Raw genomic sequence first — 23,622 nt, 5'->3', positions numbered from 1 at the left:
CCAGTTTGACACTTTTGGTCCTTAAACTTATAAAATTTCATATTTTCACTTCTAACCTTCTAACCTTCATATCATCTAATGATATAATTATACCTTGATGTTTTCATTGGGGTATGAAGTCTTGTCCAACATGGAGCACTTAGATCACAATCGAGCACTTAAGGTTAATGGAACATGTGACAAAGGAACGGATCATCTGAGAAAGGAATGGATTGTCTGACAAAGGAACAAATCAAGTACCAAAGGAACGGATCATGTAGAAGGGGGTTTAGAGCACCTGGAAGAGGTTTGGAGCACTTGGGAGTGATATGGAGAAACAAGGGGACCTTTTTGCGCCATATTTGAAAGGGATGTGCCAAGCAGGATGCTCTTGCGCCATGACATTCCTTCTTGTGCCATAATGCTCCCTCTTGCGCCATGAGGGGTTTTTCTTGTGCCATGAGGATCCCTCTTGCGTCATGGGGTAATCCTGTTTCTCCATAAGGTATGCTCTTGTTCCATACATGGCCATGTTGCGCCATGCATGTTCTTGTTGCACCATGCAAGTTCCTGTTGCGCCATGATGGTGTTGTTGCTCTAATCTTGATGTTCTTGTGTCACACTTGAAGCCACTTGTGCCATCCATATTCCTATTGCGCCATGATGGCGCAAGATAGACCATCTTGGTCCTTGATGAGCCAAGTATGCTATGAAGTCCTCTATGATGCTCAAGATCGCTCAAAGATGCATATAATTTGGTATTGCTCAAGAATTACACCATGTTGTGCCACCATGATGGATGTTGGACCATTAATGTTCATGATGCGTCACCTGTACATCATGATACTCCATTATGGTCAAAGTGGTCCATCATGTGTGTTGTTGATGCTCATTTATTGTATGACATGGAAGAATGTTCTAGAAGATGTTGCATGGCGGAATATGATTGGTTGTTACCATTCATGGACCTAGGGGCCAATGGGTTTGGCCCATTAGGGTTTTAGGTCTAATCCCTCAAGTATAAATAGGCTCATACCCCCATCATTGTAAATGGCTAGATTTTTGAAAGAGCTCAGAGTGAGATATAATTTTGAGTGCTTGTAATAGTTCCTAAAAGTTAATAAAATCCTCTCTCTCATTCGCTCGTGGACGTAGGTCGTCTTGACCGAACCACATTAAATATCGTGTTCTTTTGATTTATGTTTTTGAGAAGTTTTGAGAGTTCATCTAAGTTTGTTTTTGATATTTGTCTAAAGTTCTTAACTTGTTTTGTTGTCACCCAACAAACTGGTATCAGAGTTATGGCTGAAGACGGGGGAGTTAAGATCGACAAGTTCAACGGAAAGATTTTGATTTCTGTAAGATGAAAGTTGAAGACTACCTCTACCAAAAGAATTTACATGAAACTTTTGATGGGTTTTAGCCATAAGAACTTTCCTATGTGCGCATGTAAAACCCTAATGCTTGGATCTAGGCTTTCTAATTAAACATGCTTTGAATCCAAGACTTCTAATGACTAATTAGGTTAAATAACAACATTGAAACAGGTCTAGAACCATACCTTTGAATTCCTTGTTGATCTTGTAGTCTTGGAGCTTCTAGAGTCACAAATGTCACTCCTCTAATGGCTTACAAACACCAATAGCAAGAAAGATGATTTAGGAGAGAGGAGAGGGGAGGAAATCGGCCAGGGTTCTCTTACTTTAGGTGAGGTGCCGATTTCCCTTAGCCATGGGGTCTATTTATACTTGTAGACTCCTTAAGGGTTACAACCTAAACCCTAATTGGATAATCTTCTCTTAAGGCTATCCAAATCCTTTCCTTAGATAAGTCATGGACGATTTTGAAGCTATCCTAGCTTCTAGAATCCGTCCACTATATATCTATAAGGATTTATAGTCTAAAGCTTAACTATCAAACAATTGACAGTTTATACCCCTTTATTTAATTAACCTCTTTAAGTCACCAAATTAATTCCAATTAATTCTATGACTTATATTAATCAAATAACAATATATTATTCTTTATATTATTCTCATAATATATTAATAATATTCACTCTCTCTTAATAAATCATCCTATCAAGTTGCTATGGTGAAGGCAACCCAAAAGGACCATGCACAATCGGGTCAAATACTTGCCTAATATAGTTGCAGCCTTAGACACTATTCCAACAACTTTGTTAGATGATTAGTCGTTCCTTATGAAGCAGGAGGATTGGGAGTTGTTAGATCGGCAGGCACTTGGTGTGGTGCGTTTATCATTGGCAACGAATGTTGCTTACAAAGTTTTCAATGAGAAGACAACTTATGGGTTAATCAAAGCGTTATCTAACATGTACGAGAAACCTTCAACAATGAATAAGGTTCACTTGATTCGATAATTAGCAAATTTGAAGATGAAGGAAGGTGGCTTAGTGGCTAATCATGTTAATGAATTTAATTCAATCCCGTCAAGGTTGACATCGGTTGAGATTAAATTTGAAGATGAAGTCCAAGCACTGCTACTATTATTATCATTACCCGGAAGTTGGTCAAGAACAGTGAGAGCAGTTAGCAGCTCAACTGGAGGTGCCAAGGTGACATTTGAAGGCATACGCAACTTAATCCTTAGAGAGGATGTGCACAGATGAAGCGTTGGAGAATCCTCTAACTGTCTTCTTAGTAATGAAGAAATAGGAAGGAAGTCCAACAAAGGGAGTGTGGGTAGAGGAAGATCAAATTCAAGGAAGAGAGGTGTGTCGAAAAACAGGAAGGACATCACTTATTGGAACTGCAAATAAAAGGGTCATTTCAGGAATCAATGTTCGAAGCCTCTTGTAAACAAAGGAAAGAATGAGATGAACATTGCATCAGACTTTGAAGGAGATGCTCTTATATGTGTAGTTGAAAACTCAATTGAATCTTGGATCATGGATTCTGGTGCGTCATTCCATGCTAGTCATTCCAAAGATGTAATGCAGAGTTTCAGGTAGTACCAAGGGAAGGTCAGACTGAAAGATAACAAGAGCCTTGATATTACAGGTTTTGGGGATGTGGTCCTTAAGACTACTTTGGGTACAACGTGGACTTTGAAGAATGTCAAGTTCATTCCAGACTTGAAAAGAATGTTGATATCAGTGGGGCAAATTGATGATGAAGGTCACCATGTAACTTTTGGTGCTCATCACTGGAAGGTGACGAATAGGAAACTTGGTGGCTGTTAGAGGTCAGAAGCGAGGTACACTTTACATGGTGGAAGTTTATAATGATGAGGCACACAATGTTGAAGAATTTGGGGCATCCATTCTGACACCAAAGATTTGGATATATGATTGAAAAAGGAATGAAAATGCTTTCCTCCAAAGGAAGAATTCCAAATCTGAAGAACATAACTGTAGATTTCTACGACCCTTGTGTTCTTGGCAAACAGAAGAAAGTTACTTTCGCAAAGATAAGACATCCACCCAAGAAAGGGAAATTGGAGCTTGTTCATTTAGATGTTTATGGTCCCGCATCAGTTACTTCAGTGGGAGGATCCCGATATTATGTTACTTTCATCAATGACCACACTAGGAAAGTTTGGGTCTATTTCTTGAAGTAAAAGTCTGAAGTTTTTAGTGCTTTCAAGAAATGGAAAGCAGTTGTGGAAAATGAGACTAATTTGAAAATTAAGTGTTTCAGATCCAATAATAGGGGTGAATATAGTAGCAAAGGAAAATATCATTTGAGAAGGGAATGGATCGTCTGAAAAAGGAACGAATCAAGTGTCAAAGCAACGGATCACGCAGAAGGGGGTTTGGAGCACGTGGAAGAGGTTTGGAGCACTTGGGAGTGATATGGAGCAACAAGGGGACTTTGTCGCGCCATATGTTAAAAGGATGTGCTCCTTCTTGCGCCATGGGGGGTTCCTCTTCCGCTATGAGGATCCCTCTTGCGCCATAGGGTACTCCTCTTGCTTCATGAGTTATGCTCTTGCATCATGCATGGCCTTGTTGCGCCATGCATGTTCCTATTGCGCTATGATGGTATTGTTGCTCCAATCTTGATGTTCTTGTGCCATACTTGAGGCCACTTGTGCCATCCATATTCCTGTTGTGCCATGATGGCGCAAGATGGACCATCTTGGTTTTTGATGCGCCAAGTATTCTATGAAGTCCTCTAGGATGCTTAAGATCACTCAAAGATGCTCAAAAGTTGGTATTGCTCAAGGATTACACCATGTTGTGCCACCATGATGGATGTTGGACCATTAGTGTTCATGATGCACCACATGTGCATCATGATGCTCCACTATGGTCAAGGTGGTCCATCATATGTGTTATTGATGCTCATGTATTGTATGACATGGAAGAATGTTCCAGAAGATGTTGCATGGCGGGATATGATTGGTTGTTATCATTCATGGACCTAGGGGCCAATGAGTTTGGCCCATTAGGGTTTTAGGTCTAATCCCTCAAGTATAAATAGGCTCATACCCTTATCATTGTAAATGACTAGATTTCTGTGAGAGCTCAAAGTGCGATATAATTTTGAGTGCTTGTAATAGTTCCAGAAAGTTAATAAAATCCCCCCCCCCCTCTCTCTCTCTCTCTCTCTCTCTCTCGTTCACCCATGGATTTAGGTCATCTTGACCAAAACACGTTAAATATTGTGTTCTTCTGATTTATGTTTTTCAGAAATTTTATTAGTTTATCGAAGTTTTTTTTGATATTTGTCTGAAGTGTTTAACTTGTTTTTTTTTTGTCACCCAACAGCTTTAACTATACACATCATCTTTCTTTTATTCACTTTATTAGTTTAAGAAACCGGTCTTAAATTTAGGATGTTACAGCCGAGACTGAATATCATGGGTCACCAATGTAGTTGTGGAAACTTGGTGGATCCGCAACCTACTTCTTGAGCTACACTATTCTCCGCACTGTGCTACTATTGTGTATTGTGATAATGTGAGTGCAGTGTTTATGTCATCTATCTTGCTTCAACATCAATAGACTAATCATATTGAGATTGACCTTCACTTTGTTCGAGACAAGGTTGCTACCGGCCATGTTCGTGTTCTTCATGTTCCATCTAAATCTCATTTTCTTTACTTTTGAATTTATGGTCTAGTTTGAACGTTTGACAGGCTACTGTTGTTCCAACTGTGAGGGGTGTTAGATGTAGGCTTTATGATGTGTATTATGTTGTATTTTGTTCTTTAGTGTAGGCCAATAGTTCTAGGTGGTATTGATATATAACCCCTAATATTGTATTTGTAGCATGTAAAATTATTTACACTCACACGTTAAAGTATATGTTGGAATAGAACAGGGGTCAAACTCTTTTGGAAATTGGAATGCTTCATTCCAAGTCCTTTCACCATTAAGCCACACGATAGATGATTGGATACATTTAGTATTGTCATAAATATCGATCGGGATTATATAATCAACCAAATATAGATTAAATTGTCGTCTAATTTGCAGGATCAGTGGTTGCAAACTTGATTTCTTAAATTTTTTTATTGACCACCTTACATATTCTTATAAATCAACCAAAAATCAAGGATGCATGTCATAATTATTTTATGTAATTCAATTATGTTTATAAAATTCTGTGACCTGCTTACATATTCTTTTTAGACTAACAATTCAGTTGGAAAGCTCAGTTCCCGGTGACGTGTTCGACTAATCAACAAAAAAAAGCATAAATTGAAAAAATTTAGTAACAAAGAGTTCTACTTGTAAAAGAGTCGGTTAAATAAACAGATGTATCATAAAAGAATAAAAATATTTGTAAACGTGACAAAGTTAATTTAACTTCAACTTAAATCATTTAACTTCAACTTATAAATCATTTCGGATATATAATTTGAAATTATATTTTAAGTCAACACAGTCGAATGATATTATATAATAACCTGACTCAACGTTATAATAAATGTCATTTCAGTTCAATATTCAAGCCTTTTTTTGACTTTATTCTTATCAATACGTAAATCTTTTTAATTTCTATATCACCACTTTCTTCATATAAATTATAGACAGTCGACACATACACAATTCATTTCACATCAAACCCGTCTATTTTGTAAACACATGAACCTTATTATGCTTTTTGTTGTTTTAATTGTTTTGTTATCTACCTCAATTATTTGAGCTAATTAAAAGCCATTGAACATGGTCCAGTATATATATGTCATCCCTAAAATATGAGATAAATAATGTCATCAAACCTAACTTAAAGGTGGAGTGACCTTATTCACATGCCCTTCTTTAGGTACACTCTATTTATATAATTCTAAACAAATAATTCAATAAGGAATAAAATATAATATTTCTCCATACATGGCCGGTGCGAATAAAATTTCAATCATTTAGACTTGTGTGATTGACTTGTAAGGTATGTTCATATACTGTCATCCTGATCCTAATTTAAAGTGTCAAATATTTCATTTCTCTTTAATTAATTTTGTATCATTATTTTACTTTGAGATTCCTTTAAATTGTGTTGTTTTGCCCATAGTAACATCTTTTGCAAATTACTTTGATGTAAAAGCATAATTAAATGGAAGATGATTTGTACACAATAATTTTTTTCCATACATAACAATTGGTGCTTTAAAATGTTGTATTGTATAACTTCATAATGCATAAATTGTTGTGTATAACAAAAAACTATTGTATACGAAAAAGTGTTGTGTACGAATCACTTCCGTAACTGAATTGGCTAATAAGATGTTTGAGTTCGCTAGATTGTCTTTTGTTAGTGGAATTTGGAACAATTTGACCGATAAAAGTAATTAATCTTTTAATTTACGAAAACTTCAAATTGAAATTATCAATTTGATTAGCGAAAATTTAACTCCTCAAAAACAACTTAACCAAATGGAATAGTAAATACCGATTAAAATACTAAATACCAAAATACCTCTAGCTTTATTGAGAATGTTAAGTGGGTTTTAAGTTAAATAATTTTGAAGGACAACGATAATGACTTAATGAGCATATAATGGGGCCCAACATTAGGCAATGCCACATGCAAGTGCGATGAAATGGGTGGGTGCCTTCTTGATTAAGCCAACCCACCAACTTCCATACACACCCAACTCTTTATTACTTAAAACGTCTTAACCAAATCACTTTCGCCCTCCTCCTCCTCCAGTCCACCACCACCATCGCCGCCGTTCTCAGTTCACTCTCTCATCTCCAACAAAACTCAAGCAAACCCATATAACCAATTCCAGGCTTCAACCTTTTTCCGGTGGTCGACGCCGCCCTGAAAACATGATGACAGCCTTCCAAATTATGTTCTTGATCATCCTGGCTATGGCGGTGATTCCGTCTACGATCAAAGCAATGAACCCAAGAAAGCTTGATGAAACCACCAACCCTGTAGGAACACCGGATGACCAAATCAAGTGTGGAAGCTGTCCCTGTGGAACGACTTGCTACACCAGTCCTCCACCTCCATCACCATCGCCGCCGCCTCCATCTCCACCACCACCGCCAAAAAAGAAGCCGCCTCCATCTTCCGGTGCGAACTGCCCACCACCTCCGTATAGTGGAGGTGGAGGTGGAGGTGGAGGTGGGCTAGCCCCGCCCAATTACATTTACATAACTGGTCCACCAGGTGATCTGTATCCCGTTGTGCAATCTATCTCGGGTGGTGATCGGAGCTTCACGGTGGTGCTGCCGCTTCTGGTGCTGTCTGGATTAGTGGGTATGGTAGCTTTATTATGAATTTCATAGAATCGATTACAAAGTTGGGGGGGGAAAGAAAAAGGTCGGAATTAGATTCAGATTCTATGGAGGAACAGAGCAATCTTTTTGTGATAAAAAACGTTTTTAGCATTTTTACTATTTTTTTTTATTTACTTTGATATCAAATAAATCCCTAAATAAAAATCTTTTGTATTTCTTTTGTTGTTCATAGAATTATATAATCCATGGCATACCCATCTTCATCTTTCTTGTTCTTCCTTTTTTTCTGCACAACTTAATTGAGAATTATAAATATATTTCTTTAGATTAAAGAAAGAAAATATATTGACGTATGAAGAAATTATTTATTTGAGGATATGGTCTAAATATTGGAATCCTTAGGTCTTATAATAAATCCAAAAAATAGGAAAAGTTTCCAACGTAACTCAAACGTCTCAATACGTGTCTTATCTCTTTATCTTTCTTATATGGTGGCAAGCTAATAATTAATATCAAATTTCTCCATTTTAAGTTTTAACATATAAAATTGCTAAAAAGAAAATAATAAATAACTGATGCATAAATGAATCAAATTTATGGAAAGTTGTGTAGTATATATATTCCTATGATTTAATTGCCGTTCTAAAAAAATCTGATTTTATTATTATTAGAATAACATCATTTCATGATTGTATTTAATTTTGAATTGTTTAAAAAAAAAAAAGAAACTTTTTTTATACGGCAATTTTATACAAAGCAGGCCCCCCTGCCTAAGAGCGAAAATAAATTAAAAAAAAAAAAAAAAAAAAAATCAACATACTTCAATACTACTCGTTTTAATAAATGATAAGTTTTAAATTTTAATTTAAATATTAATAAATTTATTTTAGAAAAATAAAGTGAAAATGGTCGGTATGCGAGAGAGCCGTAGATTGCGACCCACGTCAACTGAACCGGTGATGGTGAAGCACGGAAATTTTTTGTCAATCATGACTACTTTTAATTTTTATATTTAACCTTCAAAAATTACTTTATACAGTTATACCCCCTTGACATACTTATATATACCGCCTCCAAGGTTAATTATATTACTTATTTCGTTATTTACATCCTTAAACACATTTAGACCAATTTTATTTCTTCGCATAATTTACCTATAAAGTAGCAAACTATGTATAAATAATCATATTATGTAAAAAAGTGCCGATTAAAGTTGTGTATTTAATAAAATATATATAAATTTTGATGGTCTTAGTCTAACCAAATATTATTTTCTAAAAATATTTTGACCTTTGTCATTGTTGGGATCGTTCTTTTTGTAAAGAAGATGTGACATGACTTTGTTATGTTACGACACCTTTTAGAAGTATTATCAAAGATATGTTCAACTTCAAACAAAAGGTATTATCGTCTTTCTATATGTTTTAAATGAATTATATAGAATTAATTTGATTTGTCTCTTTATTTATTGTTGTTCATTTCAAATGGTTTGATCCAAAATATATAGAAACAAGGATACATAAATATGTAAATATGTAAATATGTAAAGTAAATATTATATTTGAAAGTGTAGTTAATAGCAAATGTAACCTTCTATAAACATGGAACAAAATCAGTTTAATATGATTAATTATGAATATTATGCTGGAGATACTTTGATTGTATATATCATATCATATTAATTAGAATCATTAACTTTGACATATTTATATTATTTTATGTTTTAAGAAGAGCAATGATTAATTAATTTACACTAAAGTCACAAATACAATAGTTAAAAAAAAAAAAAAAAACTTAATCATTCTTTTTTTTTTTTAACCGGCAAATCTAATCTACTTCTAATCTACTCATTTTATCCTTATAAGTTTGTTCTAAATAAAATCCACTTGAAGCTATTAAAGTCCCGTTTGATAGTTTATGTCTGAGAAATGCTGTTTGGAAAAGTTTTCTAACTGAGAAAAAAACTATGTTAGTTGATTGTACATCTGATTGACTGTGCTAAATGACGAAAAAAAGTAATAATTCAATAAAAAAATAAATTTAAAAAAAGTTATTTAAAAAAAATAATAATCCAAGAAATAAAGAAAGATGTCGAGTTTGGTGCATAATTGTTTTTTCAACACATTCAGCCAGAAATGGTAGCTGCTAAATAAACAACCCATATACACCTCATTTTAAAAGTCAAACTATTTTTTCTAAAAAAACACCCTATTTACTAGGTATATTGAAGACCTCAAAAAATTCAAACTTAGTAAATTGTGTCTCAAACTTAGTAACATTTGTTTGACATCTTCTAATTGTATATATAATAAAACCACATTAATATCAGATATAATTAATAACAACTTATATTTTATTATAAAAAGATAGATCAACATTAATCTAACCATCTAATACAGTTTAGGTAAAATTTCCAACTTTGCATATTATTTCAAGATTTAAAATATAATTTTGGTTATTTCAGTCCAACCACCGTCATCATCGCCGACGGCTAGTGGCACTGCCGCCGGAAAAGTATAAAACGTCGAGAGAGAGAGAGAGAGAGAGAGAGAGAGAGAGAGATGGTAGTCATCGCCGACGCGAGCATCGCCTAGATCTTCGCTGCCGGAAAAGAGAAACCATTTAATGAGACGGATCGATGGATGGTGTATTTTGTGTTGGCGACGCTCTGGTGTGCTCCGGTGGCATCGATCTTCGGCGGTTGCTATGCTCCGGCAGATGAGACGACGTTGTTGCTCTTTTAGATGGGGGCGATGTTGTTGCTCTTTCACAGCAAACTGCAAATGAAAGTGAAAATGTTCTAACGTTTTTAGGGTTTTAATTGGGTAAATGGGCTGTACAATAACTAGTGGGCTAACCTTTTAAAATAAATTAGTTTTGTAAGTGGATATTTCAAGTTATGCGTCGGTAGTTGTTGGAAAAACTCAAATACATATTTATGTTTAATTATTGCCTTTTGGTTGCTTATATATATATATATATATATATATATATATATATATATATATATATATATATATATATTATATTTTACATATAATTTATATATTGAATTTTTATTAATTAACGATATTTCAATGTAGGTTCTTATGGGAATTTTGAATGATAAAAAATTTGTTATCGAGTTTTCCGTAAATAATATTTCAAATGAATTGGAAAACCTGTTTTTCATTCATCATCTATCGTTAGATATATGGCAAGCATTTCCACACGTTTTGATTATTGATGCAACATACAAAACAAACAAATATGCTATGCCTTTTGTTGAGATTGTTGGAGTAACTTCAACCAACAAGACATTTAGCATTGCTTTTGCCTTTATCATTAACGAAAAGGAGGAAAGCTATAAGTGGGTGTTAATGTGTCTAAGGTTGACACTAGAAAAGTGCATGTAACCACGCGTTATAGTGACGGACAGAGAATTGGCATTGGTGAATGCATGCCAACAAGTTTTCCCTTATGCAACTCGCTTACTTTGTCGATGGCACATTACCGAAAATATTAGAAAGCATTGTAAGGCGCTAATCCCATTGAAAGCTGAGTGGAAATCCTTTCGTGTTATGTGGAGTATACTTGTTGAGTCTCCAACATGGACATCATACACTGAAAACTACAGAAAACTGCAGTCAATGTTAAGAGAACATCAAGGTACAATGCTACTTATTTTTTAATTACTTGTTTATAAATTTAGAAGACTTTTTATGTATAAATAACATTTATATAAATCCAGATGTCATACAATATTTGGACGATGTTTGGTTAAACAAGTATAAGGAAATGTTTGTCTCTGTTTGGATTGATCAACATCTGAACTTTGGACAACGAACTAGTAGCAGAGTTGAGGGCCAACATTCAGTGTTAAAGAAGTACTTACAAGAAAAAAATTATTCTTTAGCTAAATTTGTTGGTGCTATTGATCGGTTTGTGAAGTCTCAACTTACTGCAATAAATGAGAGTTTTGAAAAGAGCATGATTGTCTCCAAACACGAACACAGATTTTCGTGTTTCGACTTATTGCGGGGTAACGTTTCACTTAAAGCTCTAGATATGCTTGTAGAGGAACTTCAACGGGTATATCAAGTTGACTCTTCAAACTGTGGTTGTAAACTACAAAATAGTTGTGGTTTACCATGTGCTTGCATGCTATCAGCGTACTTGAACTCCGGTGGGTACATTTGACAATTATTTTTTTAATTTAAGTTATATATTGGTTGTTTATATATTAATGATATTTCAATGCAGGTGACTGTATTCCATTGGAATCGATAGATGTATTCTGGAGAAAGCTTAAAATTTCACCATCAATTCCTATGGAAAATGCAGATATATGTGGTGATGGTAAATTTGAAATGTTTAAAGAAACCTACAATAAGCAACCGGAAGCTGTGAAAAAAAGCATGATGAGAAAGCTACTAGATATATTCCAGCCTAGTAAAACACACATCAGAGAACCCGCAATTCAAAAAAATACACGTGGACGACCAAGTTTGAAGAAACAAAAACAAAAACAAACTGATTCTATCAATCAAGCTCCTAGAAGACGCAGCTTTTCAACCATGCCAAAATTTGTTGAGTTGAACAATAGGGAACCGGCAAGACATAGTTCATACATAACCACAATTCCAGACTTGAAAGAAGAGCCAGACTTGAATGAAATTCCAGACTTGAAGGAAGAGCCAGACTTGAATGAAATTCCAGACTTGAAGGAAGAGCCTCAATCATGCTACAATCATCGACTAATAGATGAAATCCAAGTGATGTTTCATCCTTACATCACACATATACAAGATGTAGAGGGGGATGGAAACTGTGGATTTCGAGCAATATCTGTTTGTCTTGGGTATGGCGAGAATGACTGGCTCTATGTTCGACGTCAACTACTACACGAGTTATTGAGTTCATACGATGCTTATGCTAGAGTTTTCACTGATGGAATCGGTGAACTATATACTTCGTTGAATTTCTTAGAATCACCGGCACCTAAAAGATACTGGTTACTTATGCCTGAAACATGTATCCTCATTGCCAACAGATTTGGTGTAGTCCTTACTTTTTTAACCAACCAAGGCTCTCTCACTTTCTTTCCTCTTTGGAAAGGTCCGGAAGAATTTTTGTACCATCGCGTTATTACAATTTCACTTGTATATGGTAATCATTATGTGATGGTACAATTAGAAGGAGATTGTCCGCTGCCTACCATTTCAGCTTTCTGGATCCGCCACAAAGCCCCATGTGCAGCTGGATGGGAAACTATGTTCATATCACGTCTAGAACTTTATAGACAACTGAAACCTTACAATCCTGAAACACCTTTTATAACTATAGAGGATTGTTAGAGGGTATTAATTTTCTCTCGAATTATGCATTTATGTATTCGTGAAGGATTGCTAATGCTATTGTTTTTTTCTTCATATTTTTGTTTTTATGTATTAATTTATATTTAATTATTAAATAATATACATATATATATATATATGTTATTAATCTATATTAATTAAAAATAAATAATTAATCATTTATATTTAATTTATATATATATATATATATATATATATGTTTTAATTACTCCAAAAAAATATTAATATTCAAGCATAAATTGAAAAAGAAAAGAAAAATAAAAAGTAAATAAAATAAATAAAAAGAAGGCACGTAAATTAAAGAAAAACAAAAAGTTAGGTATATAAACTTCAATATAAAAAGACATTGTTGACTTTTTTTTATTAGGGTGTTTTTTTAGTATAGGTTGTGTTTTTAGTAAATGAGGGTGTTTATTTAGCCATTTCCCCAGAAATATATGATTTTGGGGCTTTCTGGGAAAGACATATCTTACCGGGAAAGATCTTTTTTTTTTAGTGCAAATCAAATACTCTTTCCGGTACATTCAGTCAGAAAAATCTGTTTGGACCCAAAAAGATACCTATCAAAAGGGACCTAAATTTTTTTTTTATTAAAGTTTAATTGTCGACAACATATATAAGAATATTTATTAATAGAAACAAACTAAAGACAAGTTGTACAAATAATATGTGCTAAAAGGTAAAGTTAAGGTTGTGTTTGGCGCGCCACAGCTAGCTGATAAGCTAGCTTATTTTTCGAAAAATCCAAAAATTCTTTTTTTAGTTATTATTTTCAGAACTTGAATTATCTAAAAAAATTACCGTTTTTTTTTATGAAAAATACATGAAATATTCTAATAGAATATTACACTATAAATATTCTAATGTGATTTTTAAAATGTTAGAATATTATACTAGATTTTTCAGATATGTAGAATATTCTATTTATTATACTAGAATATGTAAAAAAATATATTTTTTAATTTTTTTTATATTTTTTTTGGTATTTATTTTTTTGGAAAATATAAATTCCCAAAAAAATATTTGAACCTTTTTTTTTTTTGAAAATTTTCAATTATTTTGCATTTTAAAAATGTATTTTTGTTTTATCTACTAAATGAATCGCTAGGATTGCATCTCACGGTCTCATAAAATTAAAACGTCTCACATGAACCTAACCATATATATATATATATATATATATATATATATATATATATATATATATATGGGATAATCTTATAAAAACCTAATATATTTTCTTCAAAATCTTAAAAAAAATCACTAAATTATTTTTTTGTACGTTAAAACCCTTATATTTTTTTTAAAATGTATCATTTAAAGCATTGAGCTCGGTAAATCCTAGATAGCCAAAAATGTTAGGTACTCAATTCTTAACGTTTCTATTGTCACAATTCATTAGATTAAAAAAAATTTAAAAATATGTGGGTTTAAATGCACTAAAAAAAATAATATAATGGTTTTTTTTAATCCATATATATATATATATATATATATATATATATATATATATATATATTCAGAAAAGTACTTATAATAAAAAAAACATGAAAACTTAGTTTAAAATACCATCGATTTAAATATACAAAACCAAATGAGATTAAATTTATTTATTAATATACCAAAATTTCGTGTAATCATTTTCCTAAATATCTCTATTTCATATCGTAAAAAGAGTGAAAAGAAGGTTCGGAAAACCTTAAAGTGAAGAATGATAATTGTCAGAGTTAGTTGTCAGAATGATGCGTGTGAAATCAATCTTGAATTTCACGACTTTGGCGGGCCCCACACCATTTGATCGGACCTTTGAAAATATTTTACTATTATTAAAAGGGTTAAAATTTTAAAATATAAAATGTTCTTGCCGTATTTAAATAGAAAGTAAAGAAGTGTCGAAAAGGTTTAAGAAAGACGATCAAAGTTTTAATTGTTTAAAAAACACAATCAATCTATAAATTTTTTAAAAAAAACCAAGAATGAAGTATGCTTTTTATTCAAATCTCACATAGTGGTAACCGATTCTTGTGGGTTAAATGATTATTTGGTTTAAGAATTGTTGAGTTGGTCTACTAATTAATGACATAGGATTAGAGTGGATGAAATGAAATTTATGTTTGTATTTTCTTTTAAAATTGAATTTTAGGGCTACAAGGAAAATAAACAACATTGACTTTTTCTTTTCCTGCTTCATCTTCTTCTTCTTCAGGTCCTGTGATGGCTTCATTTTATACTAAATACATAATCTCAACCTTAAGTTCAAACCTTTCGAAGACAAATAAGATTTTTGATGATGCATACCCTTATGGTTATCTGTTCCCATCACAAATTTAGACTTCAACCACTAAGAGGAATCCTGAAAAAAAAAGTTTAGGGTTTGTCACAACCGAATGGTGAGTTTTTTTTAAAAAGAAGTAGAGTAAAGAATATTATAGTTCAATACATATTGATTGAAGGCAAACAAGCAACAAGCTGCGTCGCTAGCCCTTTCTGGATGGCAAAACTAATTCTTTTGAAAACAACATTTGTGGATCTAGGAAATATGACATTAGAATGCATGACCCGTTAGACTCTATTAAGGAGCTCCACTGCCTCTAGTGCGAGAAAACCAAATGTATCGAATGCAAAAGGAACAAACACATGTTGATTTTCTCTACATGTATTCTCGTGCTTTACCACTTTGCACGCAGCGGCTTTCAAAGCGGCATGTCCAGCTGTGAAACCCCCGCTCCCTAAACCAACGAGAGGAGAGACCCCAGTAAGATTCACGCACGCATGCTTCCCTCCTATCCATCCAAATACCAAAATGTTAGTCGGTCTAAGTGTGGACCTGCCATCCTGCGGGTCCGTTAAAAAGTTCACTGACGCTTCTTTCTTCACAGAAATACCAGCACGCCGAAAAGCATCAAAGAGAACATCCCAAACCACATCATGTCTATACTTGAAACCAGGGAGCTCTCTACAATGAACCGCGTGTTCCCCAAAGGTATCCAAACATGCCTTGCGATAAACTGAGCATATCTCGTCAATTGGGAATATGGGAATCATGAGGCGGTAACGAAGGATAGTTCGGTACTCCACAGGAGACATATGCTGGCCAAGACCATCAATAGGGATAGTTAGCAGAAAATCCTGAGCATGAGACGCCCACAGACACTCAAAGACTGTTTTCTGTCTGACATTCATGTCGAAGTCGACTTCCATATCTTGGACGATTTTGCTAAAAAGGGCACACGCTAAAGCTTTTTGGGAATTAGGGGGGCGGTGTCCTTATTAGTGAAACCGCTACAGTCAAATCCCGGAATCTTATCGCGAAGACGAGTCATATCACATAGGTAATCCGAGTCCATACCACATATGCCACTGTCACGTAAGATGTGGTCTTGTAATGCCCAAGATTGGGCCCTCGAGGCTACAAATGCGTAGGAGGAAACCTCGTAGACCGAGTACAAATCCAAACCACCGAAACGAATAGGTAAGGAAGCCAAGCGCCACTAAATGTCTCCAAAGAAGGGGCCTCCACATACCACTATATCCTTGATAGACCTGCGCAATCCTTTGTCAAAGAATAACGCTGCCTCTTCTATGTGATTTATTTTTGTCATACCCTTTCCTACATATTTGCTTGGTTATGTCATTTTCCCTATTTGGTTGGTTATTTGATTTATTTTTGTTGCATATAGTGTATCCAAACAAACCAAATTGTGCTCTTTGGAAATGAGTTGATGAAGATGAAGGATAAAATAAACTCAAGTAAGAAAAACGAATCAGAAAAAGAAGTAGATTTCATTTAAGTGGGGATATCAATTTTGGAAAACAATTTCAATGAGAACAAAGGGAATATGGCAATAATATTGGGGCTACTATAACTGTTGATGTCAAGAAATAGCAATGGACTTTGAATATTAAAAATGTTGTGATGTCAATAAATAGTGTGAAATAACTATGTACTTTTGCTATCAAGAAGTAGTCCATAAAGATGAATAAAATGAAAATAATATACAGGCAAAATGGTCCATTAAATAACAACATCAACAATATACTTTTGTCGCTATAATTGTTGTTGTCAACAGATGATGCTATAAAAAATGGACAATATTGGGGCAAAAAACAATGTAATATGGGCATAAAACATAATATAAAATATTAGACATACAAATAAATTTATAAGGCATAAAAACAAGATGATATTCATTCCAAACATGTGTATAAGGTACTAAATGTTGGTAAATGTGCACACAACACCAATATAGGAGCCCTTACGATACATAATTGTTTTATGTGCGCACTAAGCACCAAAAGATGTGCGATTTCATATTTTTTGGCATAATTAAACAAAACACATATCCTAGATTAAGGTGACAGGATTTTCAAAACATCCCCCACTACCATCCTTTGTCACCACCTTTCTCATCAACTTAAGCTTTATTCTCCTTTGAGAAGGGCAACCTTTTCTCCTTTACCAATTTTGAGCAATAACCCCTACATGTTGAGTAATTACATGTCCAGCTGCTTGTTCCTCAACTCCTTATTGAGCAACCACATGAATAGGAAATTGTACCACCTCATCATCAACTTCATCCTCTACTCCTCCTTTTGGAATAACATTTTTGTGGCACAAAAAAAGATCAACAAATTTGGAATTTTAAAAATCTCATTATCAACTTCATGGTCAGCTGACACATCGTCTGACATGACCAAGTCTACTGATGGGTTTTACACAAATAAACATCCTATGTGCTCATGCAAACCCTAATGCTTAGATCTAGGCTTCTCTATTGTAAATGCAATGAATCCAAGACTTGAAAACCCTAGATCTAGAAGTATGAATTCGAAATATAACATAACAAATCAGATCTAGATGATTACCTTTTGTTGATTGCTTGATTCCTTCTTGATTCTTCTTGTCTTGGAGCTTAGAGTCACAAGTGTAACTCCTCTAATGGCTTACAATCACCAACTAGCAAGAAGGCAATTATGAGAGAGGAGGTAATGCTAAAATCGGCCCTAGGGTTTCTCTTGAGATCAAGTGTAGCCGATTTTCATAGCCCAAGGGTCCTATTTATACTGTAGGCTGCTAGGGTTTCTGCCAAAACCCTAATGGACAACTTAATCACCAAGCAGCCCATGGAACCTTCTAGAATAGGGCCTTGGACAAAAATATGATGATCCTTCATCATAATTTCGTTCCCCCTAAGTCCATTAGGTTTCCCAGCCTAAAACTCAATTATCACACATTTGACAGTTTATGCCCTTTTATTTAATTAATCTCTTTTAGTCACCAAATTAATTTCTAATTAATTTATGACCAGTATTAATCAAATAATATGATTTCTCTTTTAATATATTATTCTTATAATATATTAATAAATCATAATATCTTCTCTCTCTCCATAAATTACCCTGTTAAGTTGCTATGGTGAAGGCAACCCAAAAGGACCATGCACAACCAGGTCAAGTACTTACCAAATATAGTTACGGGCTTAGACACTAATCCAACAGTTTCCCACTTGGATAAGTCTAGTAACTACAATGTAAATATATTCTGATTAGCATTCGTAGCTCTCAAAGACGCTGTCGAACTCTGATCTTATCAGTAACCTGTCCTTTAGATAAGGGATCGTATAGTCCTCTGTTCTAGATATTGTGCAGACAATCACATGGAACATAGTCATACTTATTGTCCAACAGTATGTTTCTCGATCTCAGATTCATTTGACATACAACTTAATTGAACACATCAATTCAGTCCTGACCGGGCCCGACACATAAGTCAAATCAATCATCGAGGGGCCCTGATATCGCTTTTACCCTCTTAGGATAAAAGGAACAGATAAACTTCGACTTATATGCATTTATTATTCATTAATCAAATCATACACAACAATGCGTATTATGACATCAAGTTACTGATGCATTTTCGCATTATCAATGTACAACCAACCAGCAAACAATAAAACACATATCTAGGTTTTAAGACCATATGATATTATTGTCTTGCGATCACTCGTGATAAATTCCATGAAGTGATTTTAGCAAGCGCGGGTTTATTCCATTGCTCAAAACTTGTTCATAAGCACCCATGAACGTTGTAGCAAACCTTTGCAATGTCTAATACCTTTTAGACAATCTACACACCTATTCATGACAGTCTTCATTCATATCTACTTCCAACATATGGACGACTGTGGACCGTTCGAATAATTCGATTATTCTTAAATAATTCAATTATTCAAGATGTCAAAACATGCAAAGTGAAACAATAGTTAAACAATCAACATAAGACAATAACTTTACTTATAAATAATACTCATTTATTTAATCAACAAATGTCAATTACATTTATATAATACACGTTTCCAAACTATCTAATCTACACTAATATAGTCCTTCATCCCAATGCTCCTAGCGTGCTGCAAGTGCTTAACCCTACTCAGTCCCTTCGTAAGCGAATATGTTGGGTTATCTTCTAACGATACCCACTTCACTACAAGGAGTCCTTCTTCTACCCGATGTCGAATAAAGTGATATTTTCTGTCGATATGTCGAGATCTACCATGATCACTCGGTTCCTTGGTCAAGGCAATCGCTCCTTCATTATCACAGAAAATTTCCATGGGCTCCTTTATGGTAGGCACAACTCTAAGGTCTCTAATAAAGTTCTTCAACCATATCGCCTCCTTCGATGCTTCGCTCACTATAATGTACTCTGATTCGCACGTTGAATCAGCCACGGTTTCTTGCTTGGAACTTTTCCAACTCACTGCTCCTCCATTAAGGGTAAAGACCCAGCCCGACTGCGAACGGTAGTTGTCTCTGTCGGTCTGAAAGTTGGCGTCACTATACCCTCGCACCTTTAAGTCATCACTCCCACCGAGGACTAGAAACCATTCCTTGGTCCTCCGAAGGTACTTAAGAATGTTCTTGATTGTGGTCCAAAGCGCTCTGCCAGGGTTCCCTTGATATCTACTGACCATGCTCAAAGCGAAGGCCACATCAGGGCGAGTACAAGTCATAGCATACATAATCGAACCAACTGCGGAAACGTATGGTACTCGGCTCATTTCTGCTATCTCAACTTCGGTACTCGGGCATTGAGTCTTACTCAACTTGGCATTACTTTGGATTTGTAATTATCCCTTCTTTGAGTTCTCCATACTAAAACGTTTTAGTACTTTGTCCAAGTAAGTATTCTGACTAAGTCCTATTAGTCTCTTACTTCGGTCTCTCACTATCCTTATTCCCAAAATATAGGAAGCCTCTCTGAGGTCCTTCATAGCGAAGCACTTCCCGAGCCAGGACTTAACTTCCTGCAGTGTCGGGATGTCGTTTCCTATGAGTAGTATGTCATCGACATACAATATGAGGAAGCTAACTATACGCCCACTGGCTTTGACATAAACACGTGATTCGTCTTCACTTCGTATAAACCCAAACTCATTGACTTTCTCATCAAAGCAAAGATTCCATCTGTGAGACGCTTGCTTAAGTCCATAAGTGGACTTCTCAAGTTTGCACACTCTATTGGGATGCTTCGCATTGACAAAACCTTATGGCTGAGCCATGTAAACATCCTCAACCAACTTCCCATTAAGGAAAGCGGTTTTGACATCCATTTGCCATATTTCATAATCATGAAATGCAGCAATGGCCAGCATCACCCTAATAGACTTTATCTTAGCAACTGGCGAGAAAGTTTCATCATAGTCAACTCTGGGTGTTTGAGTGAAAACCTTCGCAACCAGCCGCGCCTTATATGTGTGCATATTCCCATCCACGTCTGTCTTCTTCTTGAAGATCCACTTGCACCCGAACGTCTTACGTTCGGGCATATGGTCAACCAAATTCCAAACTTGGTTGTCATACATGAACTGAATCTCGCTGTCCATTGCCTCTTTCCATTTTGCAGACTCCGGGCCCACCGTGGATTCCTTATAGTTGTTAGGTTCATCCAAATTCACTAGTGTACTATCGCTAATGAACGTATCCCCTTCCATAGCAATATGAAAACCATAAAACTGGGGTTGAACCCTAACTCTTTTGGAACGTCTAAGAGGTAAGGACTCGTCAATCGGTTCAACCGAAGTTTCCTCCTTGAGTTGAGCGCCAGCGTTAGAGGTTCCTTAATCGCTCGGCTCTTGAATCTCTTCAAGATCGATTTGCCTCCCACTGTATCCTTGGCTTATGAGCTCCCGCTCTCGGAAAACCACCCTCCTCGCAACGAAGACAACATTGTCATTCGGTCTATAGAAGAGATATCCAAAGGATTTCTGCGGGTATTCGATTAAAATACACCGCTCACTATGAGGTTCGAGCTTGTCGTGAGTCTCTCGTCTTACGAAAGCCTCGCAACCCCAAACCTTGATATGTGCCAACGAGGGAGCTTTCCCTATCCACATCTCGTGAGGTGTTTTGGCAACCTTCTTTATAGGGACTAAGTTAAGGATATGGGCGGCAATCTCTAAGGCATACCCCCAGAATGAGACAGGTAGTGAAGCACGACTCATCATGGAACGAACCATGTCCAACAAGGTTCGATTATGCCTCTCAGCTACACCATTCAACTGCGGTGTCCTAGGTGGCGTCAATTCCGAAACTATTCTGCATTCCTTAAGATAGTCGTGGAATTCAAGACTTAGGTACTCTCCTCCTCGATCAGATTGAAGCATCTTGATTTTCCTGCCCAGTTGATTCTCCACTTCTTGTTTAAACTCTTTGAACTTTTCAAAGGTTTATGACTTGTGTTTGATTAAGTAGATATAGCCATATCTACTATAGTCATCGGTGAAAGTCACATAAAAGCGGTTTGCATCCCTAGTGGTGGATCTAAAGGGCCCACACACATCGGTGTGTATTAGATCCAATAGACCCTCACCCATTTCACAAGTGCCAGTAAAGGGTGACTTGGTCATCTTTCCAAGTAAACAAGACTCGCACACGTCATCGTCCTTAAGGTCAAACGACTCCAACACTCCATCCTTTTGGAATTGGGCTATGCGTTTCTTGTTGACATGTCCAAGACGACAATGCCACAAGCATGCTTTATCCATACTATTGGAAGAATCCACACCCAATGCATTATTTCCTAGATTAACTACAACCATAACAGTTTCATAAATTCCATTACAAGTCAATGCTTCAAAATATAAAACACCATTTAGATAAGCATAAATAGAACCTTTCTCATTATCAAACGAATATCTAAATCCTTGTCTAAACAAACCATTAGAGGCGTGACATTTGTGACGCTTTCTCTCAAGGTTTAAGAAGACTTTGATTTATTATTGTTATTACTACATAACAATAAAGGTATGTTTTATAACCCTATTAGTAATTTCAAAATTATACTACTAGTATTAGGGTTTCCCAATTGATGTTCAAATGTTGTATGTTCAATTAGAGAAAACATAGATCGGGAAAAATTAGGTTTGCATGCACACATAGGTTTTTGTTTGTTATGCTCAAAACCCATCAAAAAGCTCCTTGCTTGATCACCTTATCTTGTAGATCTATCCATTTCTTCATTTAGGATACTTTTGGTCCTAAATATGGTGATTTTTGAACATGACATGCTCTTTACCAAATAAGTCGTCCTTTTAGACCTTTAGAGGGGTCTTGAGACATAAAAATATGGTCTTGATGCTTAGTTTTCGTCCATGCATGCTCTAGAAGGTCTTAAGGAATTAAGAGGTTGGGGTTTTGTGTACTAAGAACTTAATGAGCATGCAAAGTCATAAAGTTAGAAACTTTATGACTCTTCATGATATTTTAGCCTTGGATCTGCATTTAGACGTATTAAGTCGAAGTATAAGCTCTTAATAAGTTAAGAAGGAAAGATGTTGCGGATGCAGGGCGTACCAAATGGTACGTTGAACATATTCAGATTTAGCCCCGATGCCTCGAACCTCTAGTGTGTCCTGCGTACCTTCGAAGTACAACCGGCGTACGAAGCCTAAGTTAACTTGGCTAGGGTTGACTCGGTTGACTTGTGGATTTTGACCAGTTTTGACCAAGGGTGTTTTAGGAAATGTTATTAATTTAGAATGGGAAAAGTTTTAACATTTGAGGATTTGGGTTGAGCCGGTTATTCGAGCTGGGAGTTTTTCAGACTGTGAGGTGAGTTTCCTCACTATTCTTGGGGGGTGAAGGCACCAATAACGACCCTTGGTTATATATCCTGGTATATAGGATGTTGGTATACAGTAGTAATTTGTAGTTCTGCATTCTAGTCTATTAACTTTCTATATGATTATTTTTTGTTGGATATATGTTATTTGTTATGTGCATGTCGACATGGTACTTTGGGGGAACTCACTAAGCTTTGGCTTACAATTTTAGTTTATGGTTTCAAGTACTTATGAGGATCGTGGGAGGCGAAGGCATGATTATACATAACTTCTTATTTTGTCACTGGATCTTGGGGAAAAACTCTGATTTGAAATAATACTTTTGAAACAATGACTATTTTGTAAACAATATTGATTTATGGTTGGTTTTATAAATATTAAATTTATTGTGATTTTGGAGTGTTACAAATTCTGTTGGATTAAGGTGTCTAAGCTCATAACTAAATTGGTATACTTTTTTTAATTAGAAGCAAGGTCCTTTTTGGGTTGCCCTCATAAC

At 35.2% G+C, this 23,622-nt stretch overlaps 1 protein-coding gene across 1 annotated transcript; it reads left to right on the top strand.

Annotated features, from left to right (window-relative positions):
- The first annotated feature begins 7,267 nt into the window (after window positions 1–7,267).
- LOC145095405 (uncharacterized) lies at window positions 7,268–12,978 on the top strand. Its single transcript, XM_079033295.1, has 6 exons — window positions 7,268–7,661; window positions 10,107–10,156; window positions 10,726–11,012; window positions 11,061–11,290; window positions 11,373–11,765; window positions 11,885–12,978. The coding sequence occupies exons 1-6, from the start codon at window positions 7,268–7,270 to the stop codon at window positions 12,976–12,978; spliced, it is 2,448 nt and encodes an 815-aa protein (XP_078889421.1).
- The last annotated feature ends 10,644 nt before the right edge of the window (window positions 12,979–23,622 follow it).

This window comes from Lactuca serriola, chromosome 3, assembly GCF_051521515.1.
Source record: "Lactuca serriola cultivar US96UC23 chromosome 3, Lser_US96UC23_V15, whole genome shotgun sequence".
NCBI lineage: Eukaryota > Viridiplantae > Streptophyta > Magnoliopsida > Asterales > Asteraceae > Lactuca > Lactuca serriola.
The sequence above is the reverse complement of the archived record's forward strand: the minus strand, read 5'-3'. Positions and strand labels throughout refer to the sequence as shown.